This window comes from Rhinolophus sinicus, chromosome 4 (assembly GCF_057876585.1).
Source record: "Rhinolophus sinicus isolate RSI-liver-muscle chromosome 4, RSI-T2T, whole genome shotgun sequence".
Classification (NCBI taxonomy): Eukaryota; Metazoa; Chordata; class Mammalia; order Chiroptera; family Rhinolophidae; genus Rhinolophus; species Rhinolophus sinicus.
Genome location: NC_142504.1, coordinates 86,280,768 through 86,305,628, shown reverse-complemented (window position 1 = coordinate 86,305,628; position 24,861 = coordinate 86,280,768). Strand labels below are relative to the sequence as shown.

General features: G+C 35.0%; 1 protein-coding gene across 1 annotated transcript in view; it reads right to left on the bottom strand.

The window, feature by feature from the left end:
• The window catches only part of ASXL3 (ASXL transcriptional regulator 3), a 173,432-nt gene that overhangs the window by 86,931 nt on the left and 61,640 nt on the right, over positions 1-24,861 (bottom strand). Inside the window, exons 4-6 of the mRNA XM_074340180.2 lie at positions 19,913-20,021; positions 18,557-18,665; positions 2,093-2,214 (exon numbers count right to left, since the gene is read on the bottom strand). Of these exons, the coding sequence (XP_074196281.2) occupies positions 2,093-2,214; positions 18,557-18,665; positions 19,913-20,021 (340 nt within the window). The remainder of the gene's footprint in view (positions 1-2,092; positions 2,215-18,556; positions 18,666-19,912; positions 20,022-24,861) is intronic.

The window sequence follows — 24,861 nt, the reverse complement described above, 5'->3', positions numbered from 1 at the left end:
TTTTGAAATGCTGTCTTAAGAAATTCAGCAATTACAGGGAATCTGAGCAAAATTCTGCAAGGACAGCTTTTCTTCTAAGTGTATTTCTAATATGAATTTGATTATTAATCAAATATTAGCATATCTGCTATATAGTGTGCCATATTCTCCTGGTAACGAATTTGTTACTTGATTATACAATAGCAAGTTTTTAAAAATTAATAAATAGCTCTTTCAGGACATTAAGAATTTTTCAGAACAGATTCTTAAAACAAGGCTTAGATCCTAAGCAAATAAGTGGCATTTCTCATGAACACATGCTCTTCAATAAACAAACAAAAAAAACACACTAACTCAAAGTTGTGTAACGCTTTAGTAACTGTAAAAAATGTTTAAATGATACGAAATCAAGTGGAGAAAGTAAAAACTAGTGAGACAGGACAATACAGAGATGTGAATATTTATCTTTACATTCCCATATAGGAAAATTTCATAGTGTGCACATTTTCTAAATCACTGCTCTTCAGAAGTGAGTTTCATTTATGATCATATCCATGTTTCTTAAATGCTGTGACTACAAATATCCAGTTTTGTATCTTTCGTTCTGTCCTGGTTAGTATTTTATTACCTGCATCCTATTTGCCACTTGAATAAGCCTTTCCTAGGCTTTCCTACCATCATCCACTCTTTATTTCAGCCATTAAAAAGGGATCTCAACACTGAACTCAATTTTGTTCTTTGTCATCTAAAACATTTTACAACAGCAATGATATAAATGGCAAAGATTATTTGACCTACGTAGGATGAAACACTGTTACTACTATAAATATAATCCCAATGAATGGAAATACTGCAATTTCAATAATTTCTATAGAATAAAAAAGTAATGTAATTCAGTACAAAAATGTTAAGTCTCTTTCCTAAGTTACCTTGTATGAAGTAGAGGAGAAAAGTTGGAATATTCTAAGTCTAGGAGACTGGATGTGAATATTAAGAAGTTTTACAGATTGGTGGGACTTTCAAAGAAAATTTTAACTTTATTTAAAAACACGGTTTCTCTTTGCTTGGTATAAATACTGTATCACTAGAATGACACTAGATTTGGTAAAGGTCACCAAGGGGTTAAGATGTAGATGGTCACAGAAGCATCAAAATAAAAATGTAAGAGCAAAGCACTTACACAAGGGAAAGCCATGAATTCAGGATTAAATATGTGAGCCTTCCATTTATTGACATTATTAGCGTTACTTACCATCATGCCCTGTCCCCATCTAACCGTGTTATCACTGCCTTTTCTTGCCTGCACAGTTCAGCATTTGCCAGTGTGGCAGCAGTAGCTAACCTTTACTGAGTGATTATCACCACATGCTTTCAATATATCACCTCACATAATTTTCAGATCAGTCCCATGTGAAAGATACAATTATTTTCCACATTCTCTAGAAAAGGGATTTGAGATTCAGAGAAGAAAAGTGGCTTGTCCAGAGTTACACAGTGAATAGCAAGGATTGAAACTAGGGTACGTCATACCCCAGAGTACAGTCTTATGACCATTACCTCCCACCACTAGACAAGGACACACAGGTCAAAACAGCTTATGTAATATAAGGATGATACTGCAAAGTCAACCTCAACTAAGCACCACACACACTCACTGATGGATATTCTAGATATGTAAGTAAGCCTCGATTACTACTTTTTCTTATTTGTAATTTAATGCATTTCAGTAATGAGAATGAAATCATCTGTTTATTTTTACATTAACCATCAGATAAACATGAAACCATAGAGACACTATTTTATAAACATGCAATACATTCATAAACTCAATATGTTTACTATAAATCACAAACACAAAAATCTTAATACAAGTTTTTGTTTCCAAGCATATTGTCCCTCTTTTATTTTATATCAAACTTCTCAGACAAGCTTCTCCTAGTTTTTAGAAAAGATTAAAATCACTGTTCTGAGTATTAAGGAAGTGGTTGAATTCAGGACAATTTCTACTGCCTTCTGATTGCTATGTTTTTATTTATTTTACTTTCTCTGCTTAATATCCATTACCTTAAGTAGGTAGACCCAAAGGACAAGGAACCAATACCAGCTGCCTTACCTGTTTAAGAGCCTTTTTGGTGTGTTGCTGAAAGGAAGATACTAGCTTGCTTTGCACTGCTGTGTTAGTAAGGCTCGAATCTCGAGTGGAAGATGCTTCATCAGTTACCTGCTTTGCACAAACTAGAAACAGAGAGAGAATGATATTACTAATTTGAATTCCTTTTTTTTATATCCACTGTAATTAACTTGGAGCTTTTCTTCAATTGAAAATGGATACCTAAAATAAAGCAAAATAGCACAGTAAAAAGAAGAGTATCTAGACTGGAAAGAAGGGATCATTTAATAACTGTGTGGCCACAGTTACATTTAACCTGCCTAAGTCTCCATTTCCTTACCCGCTAATTGATGATAATTTCTATGTCATAGGGTTATTGTAGAGATATAAAAAGGAGCATAACGTCTGCCTCAAAAGTTGGGAGTCAGTAGCTATTATCCAAATCTGAATAAGGAGATTGGTCAATGCATAGTATTGTGAAGAAACAATCTAAATTAATGAAGCTGTTTTAAATCTATCAACCTCAGAGGTATCATGATTATTCTATTTTTAAAATTAAATTTATTGGGGTTAATTTTTTAATTACATTTATTTAATGGTTAGTAAAATTACATAGGTTTCAAGTATACAATTCTATAATATATCATCTATATATCATATTGTATGCTTACCACCCAGAGTCAGTTCTCCTTCCAACACCATATATTTGACCCCCTTTAATCTTTTCTACCATCCCCCTTCCTCCTTATCCTCTGGTAACCACTGAACTGTTGCCTGTGCCTATGAGTTTTTGTTTCTTTATTTGTTTGTCTCCCACGAAGACATACAAACAGGCAACAAATACATGGAACAATACCGAACTTCACTAGCTATTAGGGAAATGCAAATCAAAACCTCAGTGAGATATATCACCTCACACCTGTTAGAATGGTTATTATCAACAAGGCAACTAATATAACAAGTGTTGGAGAGGTTGTGGAGAAAAAGGAATCCTCATATACTGTTGGTGGGAATGTAAATTGGTACAACCGCTATGGAAAACAGTATGCAGGTTCCTCAAAAAATTAAGAATAGAGTTACAATATAATCCAGCAGTCCCTCTCCTGGATATCTACCCCCCAAAAAATCTGAAAACATTTATTTGTAAAGATATATATATATTCTGATATTCGTTGCAGCATTATTTATGATGGCCAAAACATGGAAACAAAGTGTCCTCCCATAAATGACTGCATAAAGAACTGTGGTATATATACACAACGGAATACTACTCTGCCATAAAAAATGATGGAATAGTGCCATTTGCAACAACATGGAAGGATCTTGAGATTTTCTGCTAAGCGATATACGTCAGACAGAAAAAGTCAAGAACCATAAGACTTCACTCATTATGTGGGATATAAAACTAACAGCAACAAATGATTTTTCTATTTACCAGCCCTTCTTCTGTAGAATCTATGGCCCATTGGGGAATGTTCATCCTCTCCTATGGGCCAAGTCATATAGCATGGAGAAGAAAAAAACGAAATTTGAGATGCTGGGTGTCAGTCAATTTAAGATAATTATTTTCAAGAAAATCGAGCCCTCTACAGATTACAATATAATCTGGTCATTTGTACTAGAGGCAAGCTTTCCTGTTGCCTCTTCTACAGAAAACATTTCCTTAGAAAAGACGCTGGTTTTTAAAAAAACCACTGACTTATTGACATGGATAACCAAAGGGCCCACATTCACCTCCTGCTTTATGAAGCCTGAGGTAGAACTAGAACACTTCTTTCAGTCCTCCTCACATTCCACCTGGGAGATTAGCTTTAACCCTGGAGTGGCTTGGCAAAGCGCAGATATGGGCTGTTTTCTGTCACACCAGGGTAGGAGGTATTTGGAAAATCCAAGTGAAGAAGCTCTATGACTCGCGGCAGAATGGAGGCATATGCGAAAGGCAGGAGGCAAGTGGAAGTCAGATGGAAGAAAGTAACTTGAGAATATATTGTAAAAGCTCAAAACATGACTTTTTAAGGGTACCAGGGTTAATACTAATCCAAGAAAATTTTCCAAGGAACAGTAACTATGGAGGATTCTGACCTGAGGTTCTTTTATTTGTTTGTTTTGTTTTTTAAAAGGTGGAGTAAAAATGATTCTAGCCCCAAATGGAAGCACGTGGATGTGCACAGTGTTGAGAACACTCAATCTGCTCTAGATAGACTCAAGCACATACTGCCGAGAGATGAAAATGTGGTTCGTGAAAGAGAATGTTGAGAAAAAAAGAGTCAATCAAGTTTTGTTTTAATACGGAAAGTAATCAGCAAGCCACAACGAACAAGTTTTGGAAGATAAAATAATTGTTAGTTATTAATGCCAGACACTTCACATCTGTGATCTCATTTCATCCTCACAGCTTCCTTGCAAGATGGAAAGTTATCTCCATATTAGAGAGAGAAAACTAGAGTTCAGAAAGACTCAATGACTTACCCATGGTCACACAGCCAATGAAACATCAGAACTGGGATCCAAAGCTAGGCCCATAATTTTCCACTTAAAATGTTTGGCCTCAAAGCCAAGAACTGATGCAGAAAATTCAGTGTCTAAAGAAGCCTAATTTACTTGCATCATGTTGGCAGTACTGAAACAGGAAGGGCACAGGAAACAAGTCATGTAGCCCGACATGAAAAAATTGAGAATTGTGGATGAGAGTGATTGGCCCAGGAAACACTATGGTTGAAGTAGCAAAAGTATTTGCCCATGGATATGAGAGAAGTCCTTGAATTAATGATCAGGTGATTTTTTTTCTATTTGATACAATATGACATTTTCCCCTTAAAACAGTCTAAATGTTCTAGTTAAGGAACATTTTATAACACTACTTGCATAAACCATGGCTCCCAGGCTTCTCTACTTGAAACGATGGCTAGAGTAATTTGTAACACTTCGCCAAAGCTGACTTATCAAGAAATATTAGAAATAATCTTCAGTTTATAAAGATTTGTTTTATACTGATTATGGATGGCCTTTTCAATGTTTTGAAGTCTCTATGAAGTGTGACAAATTGGGGGGGGGGGGGTATGTGTGTGACAGGAACGTGGGATATATGATCCCAATTGAACAGACCTAAATGGATGTGATGTAAGCCCAGCCAGAAGTAAAACGTGTGTCAGCAAATATGTTTCATTACTTTCACATTCTTAGAGTAGTATTTCTACCTAGAAAAATGGAAACTTACTGGTTAAAAAGGATGACCAAATGCAGTACATGGATTTTAGGGATTTTATGGATAATATAAGAATGCTGCTGCCTACTGGACGTTTAAATTTATCAGTCTTCTTAGGTGTTTCAAAGGTTAACTTGAATACAGCATGATCAAAAAAAAAAAAAAAAAAAAAAGCAACACAAAAAACCCTACAACAAATGCTGAATCAGTGTATATGTAAATTAAAGCCTCATGTCCCTTATATTTTCTGCCACAATAAGCAGTATATAATCTGTGGTCCTTCCTGTGGATGATAGATATCTATCTCACAACTTGCTCTATTTTTCTCTGACTTAGGAAACCATAGGCTATTGTGACACCTATATCTCAGTATCAGCATATACGCTGTGTAGTTTGGTTTAAATTCACTATTGCACTGTGTTAATAGTGTTTCACATATATTACACAGTGTTCCCAAAAGGAAGATTTTGTCAAATTTAGAGCCCCGAACTTCAGATGGACGGCAGGACAATAAAATTGAAACAGCATCAAGAAATACTTCGAAGGTTTTCTCTCAAGATAATTCATTTTCCTTTAACCCAACTCTATTTTTCTTTATCTTACATTCCATCCTGGACCCAAGTGAAGCATTAGGAGAATTCCTTTCCTACACAATCATTTTCCTCCCTGATCCCTCATTCTGGAATTTAGCCCTGGTTCTCTGGGTCAAATCATTTTCTCCTAGTTATTTCTGATAAAATAATTATAGAATCTGAAAGCCAGTAAATGTAATGAAAATTAAAATCTGTAAGTGAGTGTTCCTTTGGGTTAAAAACACGTATTTTTAGGGGGAAAAAATCGAGAAAAAAAAAAAATAGGTGGGGCACAATGTAATGAATCCTTAGACTCCAAACAGTGTGTCTACTAGTGTGTATGTGTGTGTGTGTGTATGTGTATGTGTGTGTGCGCGCGCATGTATGTATGTCTGTGTGGTGTATGTGTGTGTGCATGTGTGTATGGTATATGTGTGAGTGTGTGAATGCATGTGGTGTGTATGTGCAGATGTGTTTGTGTATGGTATATGTGTGTGCATATGTGCATGTGTGTGTACACGTGTGTATGCGTGCCTTGACAATACAGACAACATACCATGGGCATATATGAGGCACCGTTCATTCTTTTGCCATGTATCTGATGAGGGTGGCTCAGTCGAAAAACGCTAAGTAGTTGGATTGTGTAGGTTCATGACGATTCATATTCTGACAAAACACGTCTTCTACTTTACTTTTGTAGCTTTCTTAATAACAGATGTCATAAATAAATAATACAAGGCTTATTTTAAACAGTTGCCTGAGTATTTATCTAAGGGACTGAGTTGGCCTCTGAAATACAAGCCAAAGAAAATTAATGTTAAAGAAAGACCCAGGGAAATCCCCTGTATGTGAAATTACAACAGGAATCAGGAAACTGAAGAATTAGGACAGATGCTTTATCCAATAAATATCAAACACTAACATGCAGCTTAGCAAGTGATATCTTCTTGGCACTCGGAACATAATGGGAGCTGTGTTTTTCTAATGGCACTGGCACCATCAAAAAAAGAATGCCAGGTTTTTATACCTTGAAACCCCACAAGACTGCTTACACTTTTGTAGATGGACAAACTGAAGATGAGGAAAAACTTTTTCAAAGGTACAGAAATAATATTGCTGCCTACATTTTGTTTGCCTGCCCAAACTAGGCAAGCCAAAAACAGTTAGAAGCTAATCTGCTACTTTTAAATTCAGACAGTAAATGGGATTCTCAGTATTTGCTGCTTATCTACCAGCACTCTTGCTCACACTCAGATTCCTAAACTCCTCCTGCAAAATATTCTATTTAGGAGGCTTGGGAGCAAAGTGAGATGGAGGATTATGGGTAATCATGAGATAGCTTGAAGACTAGAGAAACTGGTGACTAAGTTCCAACAAGGCTGCATTTCAGCCTATTTTCTCAGAGTCTCCTAACTGACCCTCTCTCTCCTCTTTTTCAGTCACCATTCAACTTGAAAATGTAACTAAACTGGAAAATATGAGTTAGAGCTCATATTTTTAACGTTGAGTGCTAGAGAGAAGGTATGAGTAATATTCCCCCCAATCTAATTACTAATCCACTGACAGGTGTCCAAGAGGGCTTTGATCTTTAACCTGAGGCACAAAGAAGGGAGAAATCAGATTGCCCTCTTGACGGTCTCTGTTTTCAGTCTCACATCTTGGTTGCCTCCTGAAGTCCCACCCTCTTTGATCCAGCCAGTTGAGACTCTGTGTTATTTCCTGAACACATATACTTGCTGTCTTTGTTGCAATAGCTCTGATGGTCTCTCTTCCAAGTACTCCGTCTCTCTGCCTAACAAACTTATCTTTTTAAAATTAAATTTATTGGGGTGACATTGGTTAATAACATTATATAAATTTCAGGTGTATAATTTTATAATACATTTGTATACTCTATTGTGTGCTCAACACCCCAAAATCTAGACTCCTTCTATCACCTTGTATTTAACACCCCTTTTCCCACTGTGTCCTCCTCCCACCTCCTCTTCCCCTCTGATAACCCACCATTCTGTTGCCTGTATCTATGAGTTTGTTTTTTTGTTGTTTTGTTTGTTCGTTTGTTGCTTTTTGTTTTATATCCCACATGAGTGAAATTATATGGTTCTTGTCCTTTTCCATCTGACTCATTTCATTTAGCATAATATTCTCAAGAGCCATCCTTGTTGTTGCAAATGGCAGTGTTTCATCTTTTTATGGCTGACTAATATTCCATTGCATGCATGTACCACTGCAGCATTATTTACAATAGCCAAAACATGGAGATAATCTAAGTGTCCTTTGACAGATGACTGGACAAACTCACCATAACAGACCAAACTCAAACAGCTTCCCCCGGAGCTTGCTGACTACCCCAGTCTCTGAGGTAGACTTTCTCCTTCCCACCCATGTGTCCTTGGAACTTAGTGTATAGATGCACAACAGTCCCAGCAATATTAGTGCTTGTGTCCGCTTCACCACCCACAGGATCAACAACTCAGGGACTTACATATATGCAAAGTGAGGCACCAAGAGTTTGATCTATAAATGTTTATTAAAACTGTCAAATTTGATTTTCACTAAATGTATTTAAAGTATTTTTAAAGTTAACTTTTATTTACTGTCTTGAATAAAAATTCATGGATGAGGAGATCAGCAAGGCACAGTGTTTTGTTGTGGAAAAGCATATCTAAAGGTGAATTTTTAAAAATCTGAAAACAGAAGTTTATTTTTTTAAAAGTTTAAATTATTCTAAAGTCAATTAGGGAAAAATAATTTTAAAGCATCATTGTTTGGAGGTTTTGCATAATGAAATAAAAATAAACATAATTTAAATGTCAAAATCAGACATCACAATGTTTACTTGAAATGGCAGGAGCTATGTGGGGACAGACTGCAAAATGGACCAGGATTTGGCATAATAATATAGTTGCTGCAACAAACATATTCCTTGCTATATGTCTCACTAAACTACACAATAAGTAACAAGTTATCTGAGGTAATTGGTGTTCAAAGGTCTAATCAAGGCAGAGACGGGCACGCTTTGACCAATATGATTTCTATCAGTTCCCCCTCCAACTACTTCCTTTCAATGTTCTGAACATTCAAATTAGATGCTCTCAAATCAAAATGGTTATCTGTAGTAATTATCTTGACATAGACCATAGGCTTAATAAAGTTTTTACAAATAAAAAATTTAAATCAAAGACCACACAGTGTGTCAGGCATTGTGTGGTATAATGTTAGAATTCAATCACATTTTTAAAAGAGGGCTGGGTCTTAAAAGTAGTTTGCGTGTGTGTGTGTGTGTGTGTGTGTGTGTGTGTGTGTGTTTTAATTAACCATTCATTCACTTGCAAAATTTTTATTAAGCACTTTCATGCCAATCCCTGTATAAAGTGCAGGGAGAGAAACAGTGAGTAAGACCCAGACCTGACTTTGAGACTTTATGTTTGTTAAACATGTTTTTCAAAGAACAAGCATAGAATTATTAAATCTACCTGAGAAAAACCAAGTCTACAAATATCTAGTGGTGATAACTATAATTTGTTTTGAAAGATCAATAAGCAGATAATTCAAAAGTATTCTAGATGGCAAATAAAAAAAAGCTTATGTTTGGATTGTTTGGATTGTAGTATGTTTTATGTATCATATTTACATTTGAAATTGTGTATATCAGATATTCTGGATATATACAGCAACAAAACACATGCCAAAAACCCACACAGGCAAACCCATCTGACCCCAACTAAATCTTTGCTGAACTTCATTTCTTTCAGAGAAAAAAACACTTCCTTAATCCTTTTTTGATCCAGACTAAGCAGAACTGCCCTCTCTCAAAGCATTACAAGATAGATATAGGTGTTTGGATTTAAACAATTTCCCTTGTTGCATTGAAAGAAAACATTCAAAGGGTATGAGATGGCAGGAGAGACCAGCAATTTAGAAGAGCAATAATAGCAATAAAATAATGGAAATAGCAATTTTCCCCTAAGAAACTTTCAAGGGAGAAAAGCATCTGAACATTGAAACTTGATAATATTTAGAACAATATAATCTATGAATAAAATATACCTAATAAAACTGAAATTTTACTGTATTTTATAGACTGCTTCATTAGCTAAAGCTAATGAATAAAGCACTCAACTTATCACCAGAGCAATTTAGTTATATTAATATCTCTGGATAACCATAAAAACATCCCTTTAAACCCAGATAAGAAAAGAGAAACACAAACCAGAAATAAAAGTACTTAATGGTAAAAACATATCCTAAAGGTACCAGCTTTTAGCCACCTAATTAACCCTTTTTCCCTCTCTCAGAATTATGGACAGTAATAATACAATAAGCTGCTTATGTGGGGAAAAAATTAGAAGCTATTTCTTTTATACTGCACAACACCTGCGATGTTCTACATGGAATCAGGTTCCTGAAACATCTACACCTACAAAATGAAACAGACAAAAACAGGGAAGAAGACTATCATTCAAAGTTGGTACAGGTCAATGGTAAGTGCTTCACTCATGGGCATCGCTACTAATTACTTTATACTTCCACATAGAAAAGATAACGCCAGTGTAAAATAAAGGAGCGTTAGATAAGGTATTCACGTTGCTAACTGTTAGAGAAATGATTATACACCATCACTTTAGAGAAAAAAGAGAGAATGGATTATCTGGTATCAATTTAAAAAGTAGTTTATTTTTTAAAGAGCATGGGTACTTTGTTGCTATCTATTAATCACAAACTACACACATCAAACAGAAATTTGGCTACTTAAAATGAGCAATTGTGAAATAACTTAATTTTGATTTTATTTGAGAAGGAGTTTGTTTTTACTATGAGATCATACTCTTTCCAATCTTTATCTCCATATTATGAAATATTTCTCTCATAGCATAGAAAATGAGGGGGGAAGTACACTTAAATGGGCTAATTTAATTATCTACTTAAAAGTAAAACTTTCTTTTGCTTCATGGCTCTGAACTGTTAAAATTGACCAAAATCCATTTATACAAGAACAAGGTTCATAGTTCAAGGGGAAATTTGTAGGAAAAAGAAGTTCCTGATTGAGGTGGGGGGAGAGGAAGGAAAGTAGTATCGGTAAGTCATGTTTGAAAGAGCTGGGCTAAGTCATTTGGAGAAGGTGAGATGCAGGGGGTGGGATCTACATGATGGCCAAATGTTCTCTATCATCAAGGGGGAAAAAAAATTAAAAGCACAAAAGATCTCAGCATAAGGAAAACGTTCTTGACTATAAGGTTAACAAAAACACAGAAAGACAAACATAAAGGGACTGTGAGATTCCTATCCCTCTGGACAATTACTGTTAGAATAATGTCTATTGAATCAACTGGCTTAAGTAGAATGCTGGCAGGAGAGAGGATATAGGTCCACATGAACTCATGAAGTCGCTCATACTTCTCATGAACTGTGAAAGCTGTGGGCTGGGATGAAAGAAGGGAGAATGAGAAAGAGTGGGCAGAGGAAGTTTTATATCCTGCCAATGGTCCTTTCTGACTGTGAACAGTATTCTCTTCCCTCTGTCTTTTCTTTCATGTGTAACTAAAACAACATAATTTTCACAGACTGAAGTTTCTCTAGGCCACCAATGTAGAACAGGTGTCTCTGTGGGCTATCCGAGCTGTTAATGAAAATGCAGATGTTGGATAAAAGACCTATTAGTTTAACCTAGGAAAATCAGGGGACCTGGTACAGTGACGAAAAGAATTACCTTCTCTCATCTACAAGACTCTTATGAATGGCTGTCAGTTGGAAATTGATTATGAACACACGAAGACACACAGGCCATCCTTCATAAAATAACACTGGAAGCAGTCACAGGCAAGCTACTGAAAAACTTCCAGCACAAGACCAGTAACACCACAAGGAATGAGACACCAAGCAGGTTGGCAACATCTTTAAAAGTTACTCAAAACACTCCCTTCACACCCCCACAATTCCCTCATTTTCCTTTCCTCTACCCTTGTATAAAATCTCCACTGATAAACTGTCAGTGGTACTCCCTGAGGGCGCCTAGCCCTTCATTAGTACACATCTCACTTCCTCCAGGAAGCTCCTCATCTGTATGTAATTGATGTCTCAACAGAGAGCCTATCCACACACTTCAGGCCATCTTAAAGCACTTTTCACTTTTGAAAAAAGACCCCTCAAAGTGTGGCCTCAGAGCCAATGAAAACAAAGAGTGAGCTGAATAACGTTTCATTAAGTTAACACAACTCTGCCAAGAATCATACAATCAGAAACCCACTTATAAAACTGGCCATGAAGAATAATGAAAAAGGGCCATACAAAATTCTTCAACTGCTGGAATCATTATTTACCCTGGGATCTAAGGACTAAAACATAGGATATATGTTCTCTATAATTTTTTTCCCCTAAATAGAGACTTAAAATACTAATTCCCCCGCTAGATTGCTGCCCCCTCCCTGATGCCATTAGGGTTAATGACAAGCAGAACCTTTTTTGATCTCTGGATGAAAATTGTACATTCTCCAATTTCCTCATTTTACAAAAAATCAAATATGATGGTTGCTTTTGATTTTAAACATGAAATATATTAGGACCACAAAGAGAAACTCATTTTCTTGTTAATAATAATTTATAAATAGAAGGTGAAGACGCTGAAGACTATATACTGATGGTATCATTTTACATAAAATATGTATGGGTCTGCAGCCAGCAATACGCTGTAAGTCAATTTAATATGTGTGAGCAAACTTGTGATATACCAATGTATTATGTTCAGAAAACAACTCAGACACAAACATACCCATAAATCTCTGACTAAAATAGCCCATAAAATTCAAAGTATTTTCTTTGGCTGACATAGATCTATACTTACATTGGCATAAATGGTCATGGGTTGTCAACAAAAATATATCAAGTGATTCACCTAAATCACTCTTCGATCTCCAGAGCTAAGCTTGTAAAATTTGAAGAGTTTACTTTCTCGAGTCTATAAGTCTAATTCTTATTAACTTGAGAAACTGTTTAGGAGTCAGAGAAACATAACACATAACTATAGTTTTGTGTCTTGTAAATTCTATAATCAATAATATACCACTTTTCCCACATTGTAAAAATTTTCAACAAAACTATAAAACAAAATATCTTGGCAAAGCAACTCCCATTTAAAAAGAATCTGTATTGCTGGCCAGTTGACTGTGAGAAGAGGACGAAAGCATTACTATTATCTTAACTCCACCTAAGGACTCGAGTGTTACTGACTAGAATCAAGCTGCTAAGATTTCTTTTTTGTTATCAGTTTTTATAAAGTGCTTTCTTTTCAAATATTTCTCTGGGTACCCCCTTTAATGGTGCAGCAAATGTCAATTCATTTTTGTTAATCTGAAATAACTCTACGGTAGCAGAGGGCTTGTACTTTGGGTTGCCACCGTGTATCTTACCGATTGATAGTTCTTAGTATTCAGCTCAATACCTATCTTTCATTCCAAAGGAGGAATGAAAGGAATGAAAGAGCAGTGGAATAAAGATAAAAAGAACAGATGGTGGCACCCTCCTCCTCTCGCCCTGCCCTTTCTCCCATGTCCACGCATTCCCACACATGCTCTACCTTCTTTCTCTGATTATATTTTCAAAGTATATTTGCACAGCTGTAAGAAGTGTGGAAATTATATCCATACTAACTTCTGGTTCAAATATATATTAGAAACAGAGTAATAAGCAAAGACATTACCTAAACCAGTTCAGTTTCATGGAATTTATTGTCAATTTGTAAGAAATCCTGTGGTATCCCTCTTCTTCATTTGGATAAGCCAGGGGTTCCTTTTTGTTAAATTCGCAAGCTTATCATCAGAGCAGATTTGGAAAAATGTTGGAAAGTAAAACTGTGTCAATGACTCCTGGCTATGTAGTAGTGTTCCCAGTGGTTTGGGCAGAGTGTCACAGGGGTTAGAGCCTGACTTTTGGTGTCACACACATCTACCAGGGCTTGCCACTTGGATGAGACATTTAACCTCTCTGTTTCCTCACTGGTAAAAAAAATAAAATAAAAATAAAGCTTTTGAGTGACTACCTTACAACAATGTTATAGGATATAAATGACATATATGTAAAGGGCTTACAGAGGCTGGTCATTATAAGCCCACAATCTATTTTCAATATCTAGGTTTGAAAATGTATCCTAAGGCTGGGTTAATGGGCTATACACATATAAGTATATAGTATTTATGTGGATAGGAAATATACTTGTCCTAAAAGAAGCAATTGTGGTTTACAATAAGATGCAAAAGTGGGCAAATCAAGAAATACTCAAGGAAATAAGCTACTTACTATTCTCTCAATGATTCCCCAAAGCAATTTCCCTAATGCAATTTCAGAGAGGCCAGAAAATCTTGTTTTAGTCACATTAGCTGGAGATGTGTAATTTTGTGAACTACCTATTCACATTTCCAATTAGGGGAGTTTGCTTATATCTGCTTTGGTTTAATTATTGGCTAGGTGTTCTCACCCTCTCCCCCCGACCCCTTCCTAGCCACTAAAACCCTCCTACTGTTTCCTCTGAAGTTCAGGATTAGTTATCAGCAAAATCTTCTATAACCTCCATCTTTTCTCTGAACACTATCTTCACATCTTGATCCACAAAACCTGGCTCTCTCCTATGGACACTTCTTCCCCTGGAAACTTCTCAGGTCGTAGCCCTTTTCTTTTTCACGTCTCTTGTCCCTCTGGGGCTGGATATGGGATAGGTGACATCTATTCTCCCTCCCTGCTTCGTCGCTGCCTCCAGCAGTGTATCTCATGTTGTCAGACTACAGTATTAACTACCCTTCCTTACCATACTTATCTACCAACTCCTGGGGTACTCCCCTCATTTTATGAAGATTTTAGCTCCCAAATGCATACCCTTTCAATGCTAGTTTTATAAAAATTGTGTGTTTCAGTATCCACACAGATGATTCTCTAATATTTTGTGTCAGGGCCACCAGCCTTTACAACACCTTTGTGCAAATAAGAAAAGGCAGCATTTCCTCCCAGTAGACCCTGTTTCATCCCATGACACTAAACTGGATAAATGGAGGGCTGCTGAATTTCAGCCACTGATGATGGCCCCGAGCCAGGCCGCTCTGAAGAGTGCACACATGGCCCAACCATTTGCAACAGTCTTAAACCTAGCTGCCTTCTTTCCTTTCATTTTAGATATGCACTCCATAGTATTACCCTAAACTCAATTTCGTGTATTCCACTCTCACATCACCTGCTGTTCTAATTCATTTTCTCTACAATACCAAATCAAACAATCCTTCCACCCCAAGGGGACCTCCTCTTTTACCTCACACAATCATATCTTCACCCATCTCCACAACCAGCTTAAATTCCATAAAGATTGATCTTTACTCTATTTCATGCACCTGCAACTCCCTTGTCCCTGGGTCACTTATCATTCCCACCTGGCAAAACCCCAACTCTGGTCAAATGTAGCTCTCCATCTACTCTGCACTTCCACAGTGGTCATGAACGTGACTGGAGAAAAATGTACAACCATGCTGACTGGTCTCATATTAAATGCAGGATTAGCAACTTGAAGAGTGTGCTTAACGCTGTCAGACTCTAAACATTTTATATCTTCTCCTTAAATCTACAAAACTAACTCTTCTAACCTCTCCCTCAGCTGATGAAAGTGTTTCTTATTTCACTGAGAAAAAAAATGAAGCAACAAGAAACAAACTTTCATAAGCCCCTCCCACATATATTCATCTACCTTTATTTTTACCTCAACACCCTCACTTTTCCTGCTGCTTCCGTAGAGCACCTCTCCATACTACTAAATAAGGCCAATCTCTTCATCTGTTTAAAAAAGATCCCATTCCCTCTCATCTAATTAATCACATGGCAACAGGACACCCTCCTCCTTATCAAATTCTCTGCCTCAGCTGGATTTTCCCAACAGTGTCCAATTATTTTAACGTTTCTCTCTCATGTTAAAAAAACAAAAACAAAAACCCTTTCTCTTCTATCCATTTTTCCATTTCACTCTTTCCCTTTACCTGAAAAATCCTTGAAAGAATTGTCTACACTTGGGGTCTCCAATTTCTGTTCTCCCACTCTCTTAAACCCACTGTATTCAGGCTATGGTCTCACCATTCAACAAAAATTGTCCTTGTCAAGTTCATCAATAATTTCACAAAACTAAATCCAATAGTTATTTCTTAGTCTTCATTATAGTTGATGTATCAAAAACATTTGTTTCCCCAGAAACACCTTCTTCACTTGGTTTACAGAACAGACAACATGTTCTTCTGTCTATTTATCCTCAGTCTCATTTGCTCTTTCCAATTTGTTAAAATTGAAGTACCCGTGAGCTCAGCCTTTGGGCCTTTTCTCTTTTCTATTTACCTTCAGTTCCTTGGTGATCTCATCCAATTTCTCATCTTTAAATATCACCTATAAGCTGACCACTTTCAAATGCATATCTCCAGCAAGATTGATCCCATGAATTTAAGGCAGGTAAGTCCAATTATTTGAATGTCATATTTAATAGGTCCAGAACTAAGCTCCTGATCAACAACCCCCTGCCCCAAACTGATTCTCTTGCAGATTAGCCATCTAAGTTAAAGACAATGCTATTTTCCTATTTGCTCACACTCAAAGTTTGGAGTCATCATTCAGTCTTTATTTCATAACCACATTAATTTCAGCAAGTCTTCTTGTGTCTACCTTCATATATATCCAGAATCCAATCACTTATCATCACATCCACTGCTACCTGTTTTATTCAAACCACCATCACACCTCTTATCTGTATTATGGCAATGACTTTCTAATCAGTCTCCCTGTTTTTGCCCTTATTCCCCTATATGTCTGTCTACATCTATGTCTACATCTATATCTGTATCTATATATTTTGTACTTAGTGATCCTGCTAAAATTTAAGTGAGTTCATTGTCTCTTTAGCTCAAAACCCAACAATAGTTTAACATCTCACTCAAAACAAAAGCCAACATCAAGGCACTATTACAATCTGGCCCTATAACTTCTGACTTCAGTATCTTACCATTTTCTCCCCTTGTTCACTCTGGCCTCCAAGAACTCTGGCCTCTTGATGTTTCCGGAACATTTTAGGCACTCTCCTTCTTCAAAGCCTTTGTAATTGCTGCTGCTTCTACCTAAAACTGTCTCCTATTAAATACCTGCTCCTTCACTCTCGTCGGGTCTTTTCTCAAATGTACCTCTCTCTCCCACTCTTATTTCCTTATTTAAATTATTTTGCCCCATGTTACTTGCCAGCACTGAATAGGCTATAAATTGTACATAATTGTTTGATTATTGTCTGTCTCTCTACCAACATAAGATCAATGAGAGATCTCTTTCTGTTCTTCTTCACTGATGTAACTGCAATGTGGAGGACAGTACTCGGCACACAGTAGAAGCTCGCAAGTGCGCATTCCTGCAGACAGTACAACTAGAGGAATGACTCAGTAAGATTCCCCTTCATCCTACTGAAGAAGAAGAGCTTGCCCCATTCACCAGCCCTTCCAGAGAGCCAGAAATTGCCATGCATCTCAGCCTCATTCTCTCTTGAACCACAAGGCCCTGCCAAAGTTCACAGTCCAATCACAATGGTGGGGGGTTGAGTTTTCAAAAGGTAAAAGAATAGGGACTTCAAATTCAATGTGAGTTGGTTAAAAAAAAGTCTACAAGGCTTACTTACTTCAGCCATTTTACTAGGACAAGAATCTGTGTTTCCGTCATTAAGGCACAAACTCTGCTGCCGATCAGTTAGGCTCTGAAGCAGAATCAGTCTTGGGGGAAATATCAGAAAGCACACCAACTTAAAGGGCAGGAGTGTCCAGTCAGTATACAAAGGAACTCCTTGGCCATTAATAAAATGAATGGCTTTGGGCTATTAAGGAAATGCGATGTTTCTGTAAGGATCCTTTAAGATTTGTTTCTTTAAAGATAAGTTACTGATTTCTATGAGTCTATCGACAGAGACTTTAATGACACAGTTCTCCTCCAAAATCATGATCTGGGTCTACATTTGGGACCAGTGGGTATGGAGGAAACAAAGAAGTAGAAGTAAAGCAGCTCTTGTGGAAAAAAAGTTTGCCAAAACTGCAGTATAGGAATTATGTATACCAATAGAACCATAATGCAACTATCTAGAGAAAGATAAAAATGAATTAACTTGGATAGAATTCAGAGGTGGAAAATGCCCCTTGAATTCATGAAGTGTTTGCAAAAGTGATTCACAAGAATGTAATTTATTAGGCCCTTGTTTTCACTGTATGGAATGTTAACACTAACCTTAATTTACTATGGACAAACCTAGGAACAAAGCTATTATAAAACTACTGTGATCAGAGAAAATATCAGTATAATCAGACATAAAACATTAGCATTTTCAGGCCTCACATAATAATAAAACCACTAGATACCCCCAGTAACCTTCTCACCTTGCAGGAGAAATATACTGATAACATTCAAGAATATTACCCAGGGAAATCCACACTGTTAAAAAAAACAAAATTGAAAAAAGCAAAGGACTGTATACTTTTTTTGAGGTGCTAATCTTATGAATCAAAATTGTTTAACGATAAATCTAAATAGGTGGTAAAAACTTAGAAGAAAATTGCATCTATAATGGTAGGGAATTCAATTCATGAATTATTGGAATTGTGTATAATTTTTAAGAAAACAGCATTTATGTTTGAAACCCATCACACTTACCTCCATTTCCTTCCCCACTGGCATTGGCCTCCGCCATTTCTGTGCCATCCAATTCAGACTCACAGTCTAATTCCAATGTCCCATCAGCTGGGCATGACGACTCCTCTTTCTATATTATTTTTTAAAATGATGATTTATGGAGATGTATTAGCAACTGAAAACATTCAAAATATTTTCAGAGTCCTAAAGTATTATCACAGTAATTTGATTTACTTTTTAATGTAAATTCCTTCCTTGAAAAAAACCCACAAAACTGGGAAAAGTACATTACCATAGCTGATTTTTTTGGATAACCTTTTAAAATCTATACAAAAATAAACTTTCCTTTTGACATATGTTGTTGTTTTTTTTCAATTCTACATCCATGCTTATGTTAGGAAATGGCTTAACAACTCAGATTTTTTATCGGTAAACACCCAAATAGCTACAAAAAGCAAATGAACTAAATTTAAGTCCTTTTGATTAACCTGTGTTATTTTCAGAAACACACACAGTGACAAGAGCCTGATGCTCTGTAGTTGAAAAATAACTTTTGTTTCTTTGCCAGGTATAACTTTTAGCATTAAAACAAACAAACAAACAAACAAAACACTTCTCAAGGGAAATTAATGACCTTTAAAAGTAATCTGTAATTTATTAAAGCAGTGACTTCTTTTTAATTTATAAGAAATAATACACTGATTTTAGTTGTTCCAAGCTAAAAAACCATTTGTAGAATATCAGCTTTTATCCTCTGGAATTGTGCATCTTAGATGGCATTTCCCATTCTAGACGGGAATTGCACTAAAATAATTAAGATGCAGTTATCTGAAGCTTTTAATTTCTCTATTTTTCTTATAGAATAAATATGCATTGTAAGTAAAACTTCCTGACAATCACAGTTTTAAAACTAAATAACATTTAAATCAGCAAGTTTTCAAGATGAATGGATAAAGTTCTTATTTTTATGTAAGACAGAAAGGCATACAGGTGTGAAGCTGTCTATCAACCAATGGTCGTAAGTCAAATAGTTTGTGGCAACTGTGATCATGTTAAGCTCTTGGCTGATGAGCCATGGCACTCCTCCATGTAAATTTTTAAGAATCAAGAATTTTAAGAAAGCCACAACTATTTTCCATTACCATATGTTAGAGTGAAACCACAGATATGTTTTCTTTCCTTAAAGAAAAATGTCATTGTTTATTCTTAATATGAAATCATTTTTAAGACATCTGAAAACATTTAAAAGGCATAGGGCTCATTCTTCTACCCTTCACCCAAATCTAGTTTTGTTTACCTTCACATGTCGGCAAAAAAAAAAAAAAAAGCATGATACATAGTAATAACAGACATAATATGCAGAACAATCCAACTTACTTTGAGAGCATAGAGGCCTGACTTTCCAGGGATCTTGAAGAATGTTCCATCCCCTATTCGAGTGTTAGTGTGAAGCATTGCATTCAGACAGGCTAATGGAGAAGTTCCACTAGAAAATAAAAGTGTACAAAAATGAAGCAGTCTGAGATGCAGTTTCTGTGGCAAAACTGTTCTCCCAGTCTCTTAAAAAAAAAAAAAAAAAAAAAGACCCTCTCACATACCTTTTAAAAATATCCTCCCAACCCTGAAAACATCTACATTACAATAACAGGCCAGTGTAGTTTTGCCAAAGTTAATCAGATGCATCTGTATTATAGGCTTCAGGCAAAAAGTCTCCTGAATTGAAATTATGCTTTTATTCATAAAGCAACCAACACTATATTTCAAAGAAACCAAAGCCAAACGCTTATGTGATGTTATTTTACAAATAGTACCATGAAGCCTCAGTAGTTAAATATTACAGACAACTTGATGGTTGCACTTGAATGATCAAATAAACCAAGTTCAAGGACAGCTCCATCCTATAGGTTGAAAAGCAACAAAAGAATAATAAGAAACCAGGGAAGAACTGATTTGAAATTATAAGCATTTAAGTTACTCATGGGACTGCATTTCTCACAAGGCCAAATAAAAATTTGTATCTGTGTTTATATCTCTGATACAGCTTCAGCAATGACATCCTTTTCTCAGATTGTCAAATAAAGAAATATGTGTTTGGGAATTCTGCCCAGCTAATAATTATGTTCTGCAGCAAAAATGCAAGTGACTGAATTATGAAATCAACAGATTCTTTTTAAAGAAATCAAACAGCATTAAACTAGTGATTAAAAATATCAAAGCACATATGTACAAACATTATTGAAATGTACTCATACACAAAGAAAGATGTTTATGAAATGTATGACCTGTATGTATTTCCTGGGGTAGACTTTAGAGCTTTTTTTGTGTTTTGCTTGCAAACTGCTATCTTTACAAACTAGAATTTAGAGTTAGAATTATCACTTTCATTTACTTATGTTTCTACATATATTTTACATCTTAATATGCTGAAAGATCAATATTTGGTTGAGCCGATATTGATTAGAATTCCTATTCCACCCCTATTAGCCTCTTAGGGGTTCTGGATATTTAATCCAAAATATTCTGGGACAAGGGGACCTTTAAGATATTAAGATTTTTAAGTTTGACTTTCTGTAATAGAAATATAATTTTATGTACTAAATTCAAAGTTTTCTGAAAACCAAGATTATCAAATCTCTGACTTAATATGAAAACTCGCCAGGAAAATGAAAAAGCCAAATTCGCTGAGTTGCCACAACACACTTAATAGCAAGTCAGCATATATACACATCATGGTCATAAAGGTTTATAAGTATTATAATCATAAGAGCACTCTTTATTATTTTAGAAAGCAACTCTCTGTGCCAACACGTCAATATGATTACACTGGGTTTGACAGGAAGCAAGAGACCTAATATAAATTTGGTCATAGAACAATGCAGTTATAACACTAAAGTACACATGGTTATAATGCTGTGTGTTTATGTAATATATTTCCTCATGAAAGTTACAAGCTTACAGCCTCATTTCATTATTTTTACTCACAAAAGATTTTTTGCTCATATTTAAAGTGGGCCAGACATACCTTATAAAGTATAATATATTCATCTCCCCAGAAATATCTGTCCACGAATAAATTCCAGATAAATAATGCTACACATGGTACACTGAACACTACAAAATATGTATTTTTTTATCATTCTTTTCTTCCGGCAAAAGCACAGACAATTTGAAGCTAGGAATTATTATGCCAGATTTGTAGAGTTTTAATTTAGTGAAACTGTCAGAAACACAGACATTCTGTAGGGACTTGGCAAGATGATGTTAATACTACAAGTAAAATAGAATGCAGTATATAAAAATGAAACAATGTAGACTTTACAAAATATAACTTAATGAAATTGTCCACCTAACATCAAACACTCACACATATTCTTCCTTTTTATTACTAAGATACTAATATACACACTTGCAAGAACTCAGAATAATACCAATTTAAGACAGCTAAGAAATATTGAACAAATATATTTAACATCACCACAATTTACATTTTTTTCTAAGGTACAGTAAATGAAAGATAATTGAAGGTAAATTGACTAATAAATAGAAATTTAATGCTGTGCTTGCTGCAAATATAACTGATAAGCACCCAGTTTCAGATAAAAGCTTTGTTGAGCATGACTATATTATTTATACTGTTTATTAAATCAATAAACTCAAGGTTCACTATAAAAATATGTAATTCACAATCACTTGACAATATATCTCCAAAAGTCTTGATCACTGCTGTAATATTCCTAAATCTTTCCCAAAACAAACATGAAATTTGTTTTATTTCAAAAGTATACATATTTGCATTTTAGAAGAACGACAAAATATTTTGCAATCAAATGCAGGTTTACAAGTCAAATCACTGGCTTATTAGTCACTTAGTCTTAAGCATATCACTTGCAATTCTGTACAGAAAAAAATAGATATGATCCATTTTATTTAAAAACAATAAAACTTTAGCATCAAAAGAGTTAAGTGCTTATTACAAGGTAACTGTTTCATAGAATGCAGAATATACATAGGAAAATATATTTTAAAATCTTTCAGAACTTATTGTTGCTGTCCTCAATAATTCCATAAAGTCTAGAAAATTTGGACTGCTCCTGAAGAAATTAATATCTTCATTAACCGCTATAGAACAGGAATAAGTAAAAGTATTATTTGTATTCTTCTATAATTTTTAACTTCAGAATAAAACAGAACTAGCAAACATACCTTGGCCTACTTTAAGATATATATATATATATATATATATATATATATATATATATATACACACACACACACACACACACACACACACAAATATATACATATATTTTTTCTTTTTAACAAGTAAATGTATACATATATATCTCACAATGATTTAATGTGGGTACTAAAGAAGATGAGACAAATACGTGTTAAAAGTATGTATTTTTAGACAGCATGAACAGTTTCTATGTAACATTTCCTATTTTTAATTAATTAAAATTTTTTCAATTCACTTAATGTAAAGTTAATCACCTGTTAGAATTTAAATGTTAAAAATTCTGTAATAGAATATGTGCATGTGTATACGTGTATATATAATCATAAAACACATCAATAATTTAACCAAAAAATATCTCTGAAATTTCAAGTTACTTACTTTCTAAAAAGATGAATTTGACGAATCATGATATTCCGATTTATGAAAGAAAAACAAAAAAGAGAGAAGAAAAGGAGTTAGTTTTCCAACTTAAAATGCAATTCTGCATGTTACCATTATTTCAATAATAGGGCAATGTACAAGAAACACACCAAACTCAGATTTGGCTGCCATTGGGGAGGGAATAAAACTGAGGGAGTAGGGTAAAAGGTAGCTTCTACTCTCTTTTCTAAAACTTCTTTAATGTTTTCATTTTGTCTACGATGCACATGTATTTCCATATTAGGAATACAATTAGAAATAAATCAACAGGACAATATTTGTCCCTAATTCTTTCATTTTTACCATTCCCTATAATACGGTCTTTTCCTGTACACCTGCCAGGGTAGATATACAGCTTATTCTACTTGTTTGTTTTTACTGTAGTGTTATGGAACCCTTCTGGTTTGTTTTCATTTCCCACAACCCCTGAAGCAGAACAGGGGTGGAATTTGGAGGCAGGGGAGCAGGCATAATTTAAACTGTCTAGACATCAAAGAACCCCCAGAGATGCTTTGCAGAGCCCTGATGCTGTGTGAAATACAGAAAAAACATTGCTTTATCACACCAAATTGATGACAGAACACATAAAATTTTACTAATAGCACACATTTAATGAAGGGAATGGATGGAATGTTTTAACAATTTTAAAAATCAGGAAGAGTACCTGGTGAATTGCAATTGGAAAAATATCTGTAGATACGACAAAGAAAATATCATAATTGTGGTCTTTCTTCCCTTCACACATAGAATAATAATGCTTTACAAGATAATATTTAAGTAATTCAAACCTTAAACTACTTTATTTTATTAGGTTCCTCAATAAAAATATCAGCTAAAAGCTATTTCCTGAAGACATTTTTAAATCTTATTTTTCAAATATGGGAACATGAAAAAAATTAATCCTGAACAACATAAGTCTAAAATTTCAACAAATTCAAGAAATGTATTAAGAATTATTAGACAGTTATTGTGTTAAATGCTACTAATATAAATTAATAGAAATAATTATGTGTTCACTCTCCTTTCAAAAAAATTAACAATATATCCTTTCAATATTTCCAGTGTTGATAGCTTAGAGAAAATATCTTAATTATAAAGGATATATTTTAAGAGGAAATTATGTGGGTCCCAGGGGTGCAGGTAATGTTTTATTCAGTTTTTGACACAGATGTGTTCACTATGTACGAGTAAAATTAAATTATTTACTTAGAATTTGTACATTTAACCTTATGCTACACACACACAAAAATTTAATGTTAAAAAATGAATAATGTACCCTTGGATTTATCTATTTATTCACATATTTAATAGGCATGTCATTGCTAGTGGAGAAAACTATTTCTACCAATGAGTGTGATTTAGATATAGGCACACTACATGCACATCAGTTGATAAATCAACAACCTAGATGATTAAAAACTACCCTAGAAAGTCAAGGCCAAACTAACTTCTTACTTTTGAGAGACATTACTGCTAGTCTGGAACTCCTAAAATGACTGAAAACAAAACCTTAAAAGCTAGAGTCCTTTACATACGTTATCTGAATAATCCTAGCACATCAAATGTTAGCCAAAAAATGACCCACAGCAGCCCTGAAACTTAATTTTGAACACAAGAACAGTGTTCCAAACTTCATAGTCCCCTTAAAAAGATCACTAATGAGCAC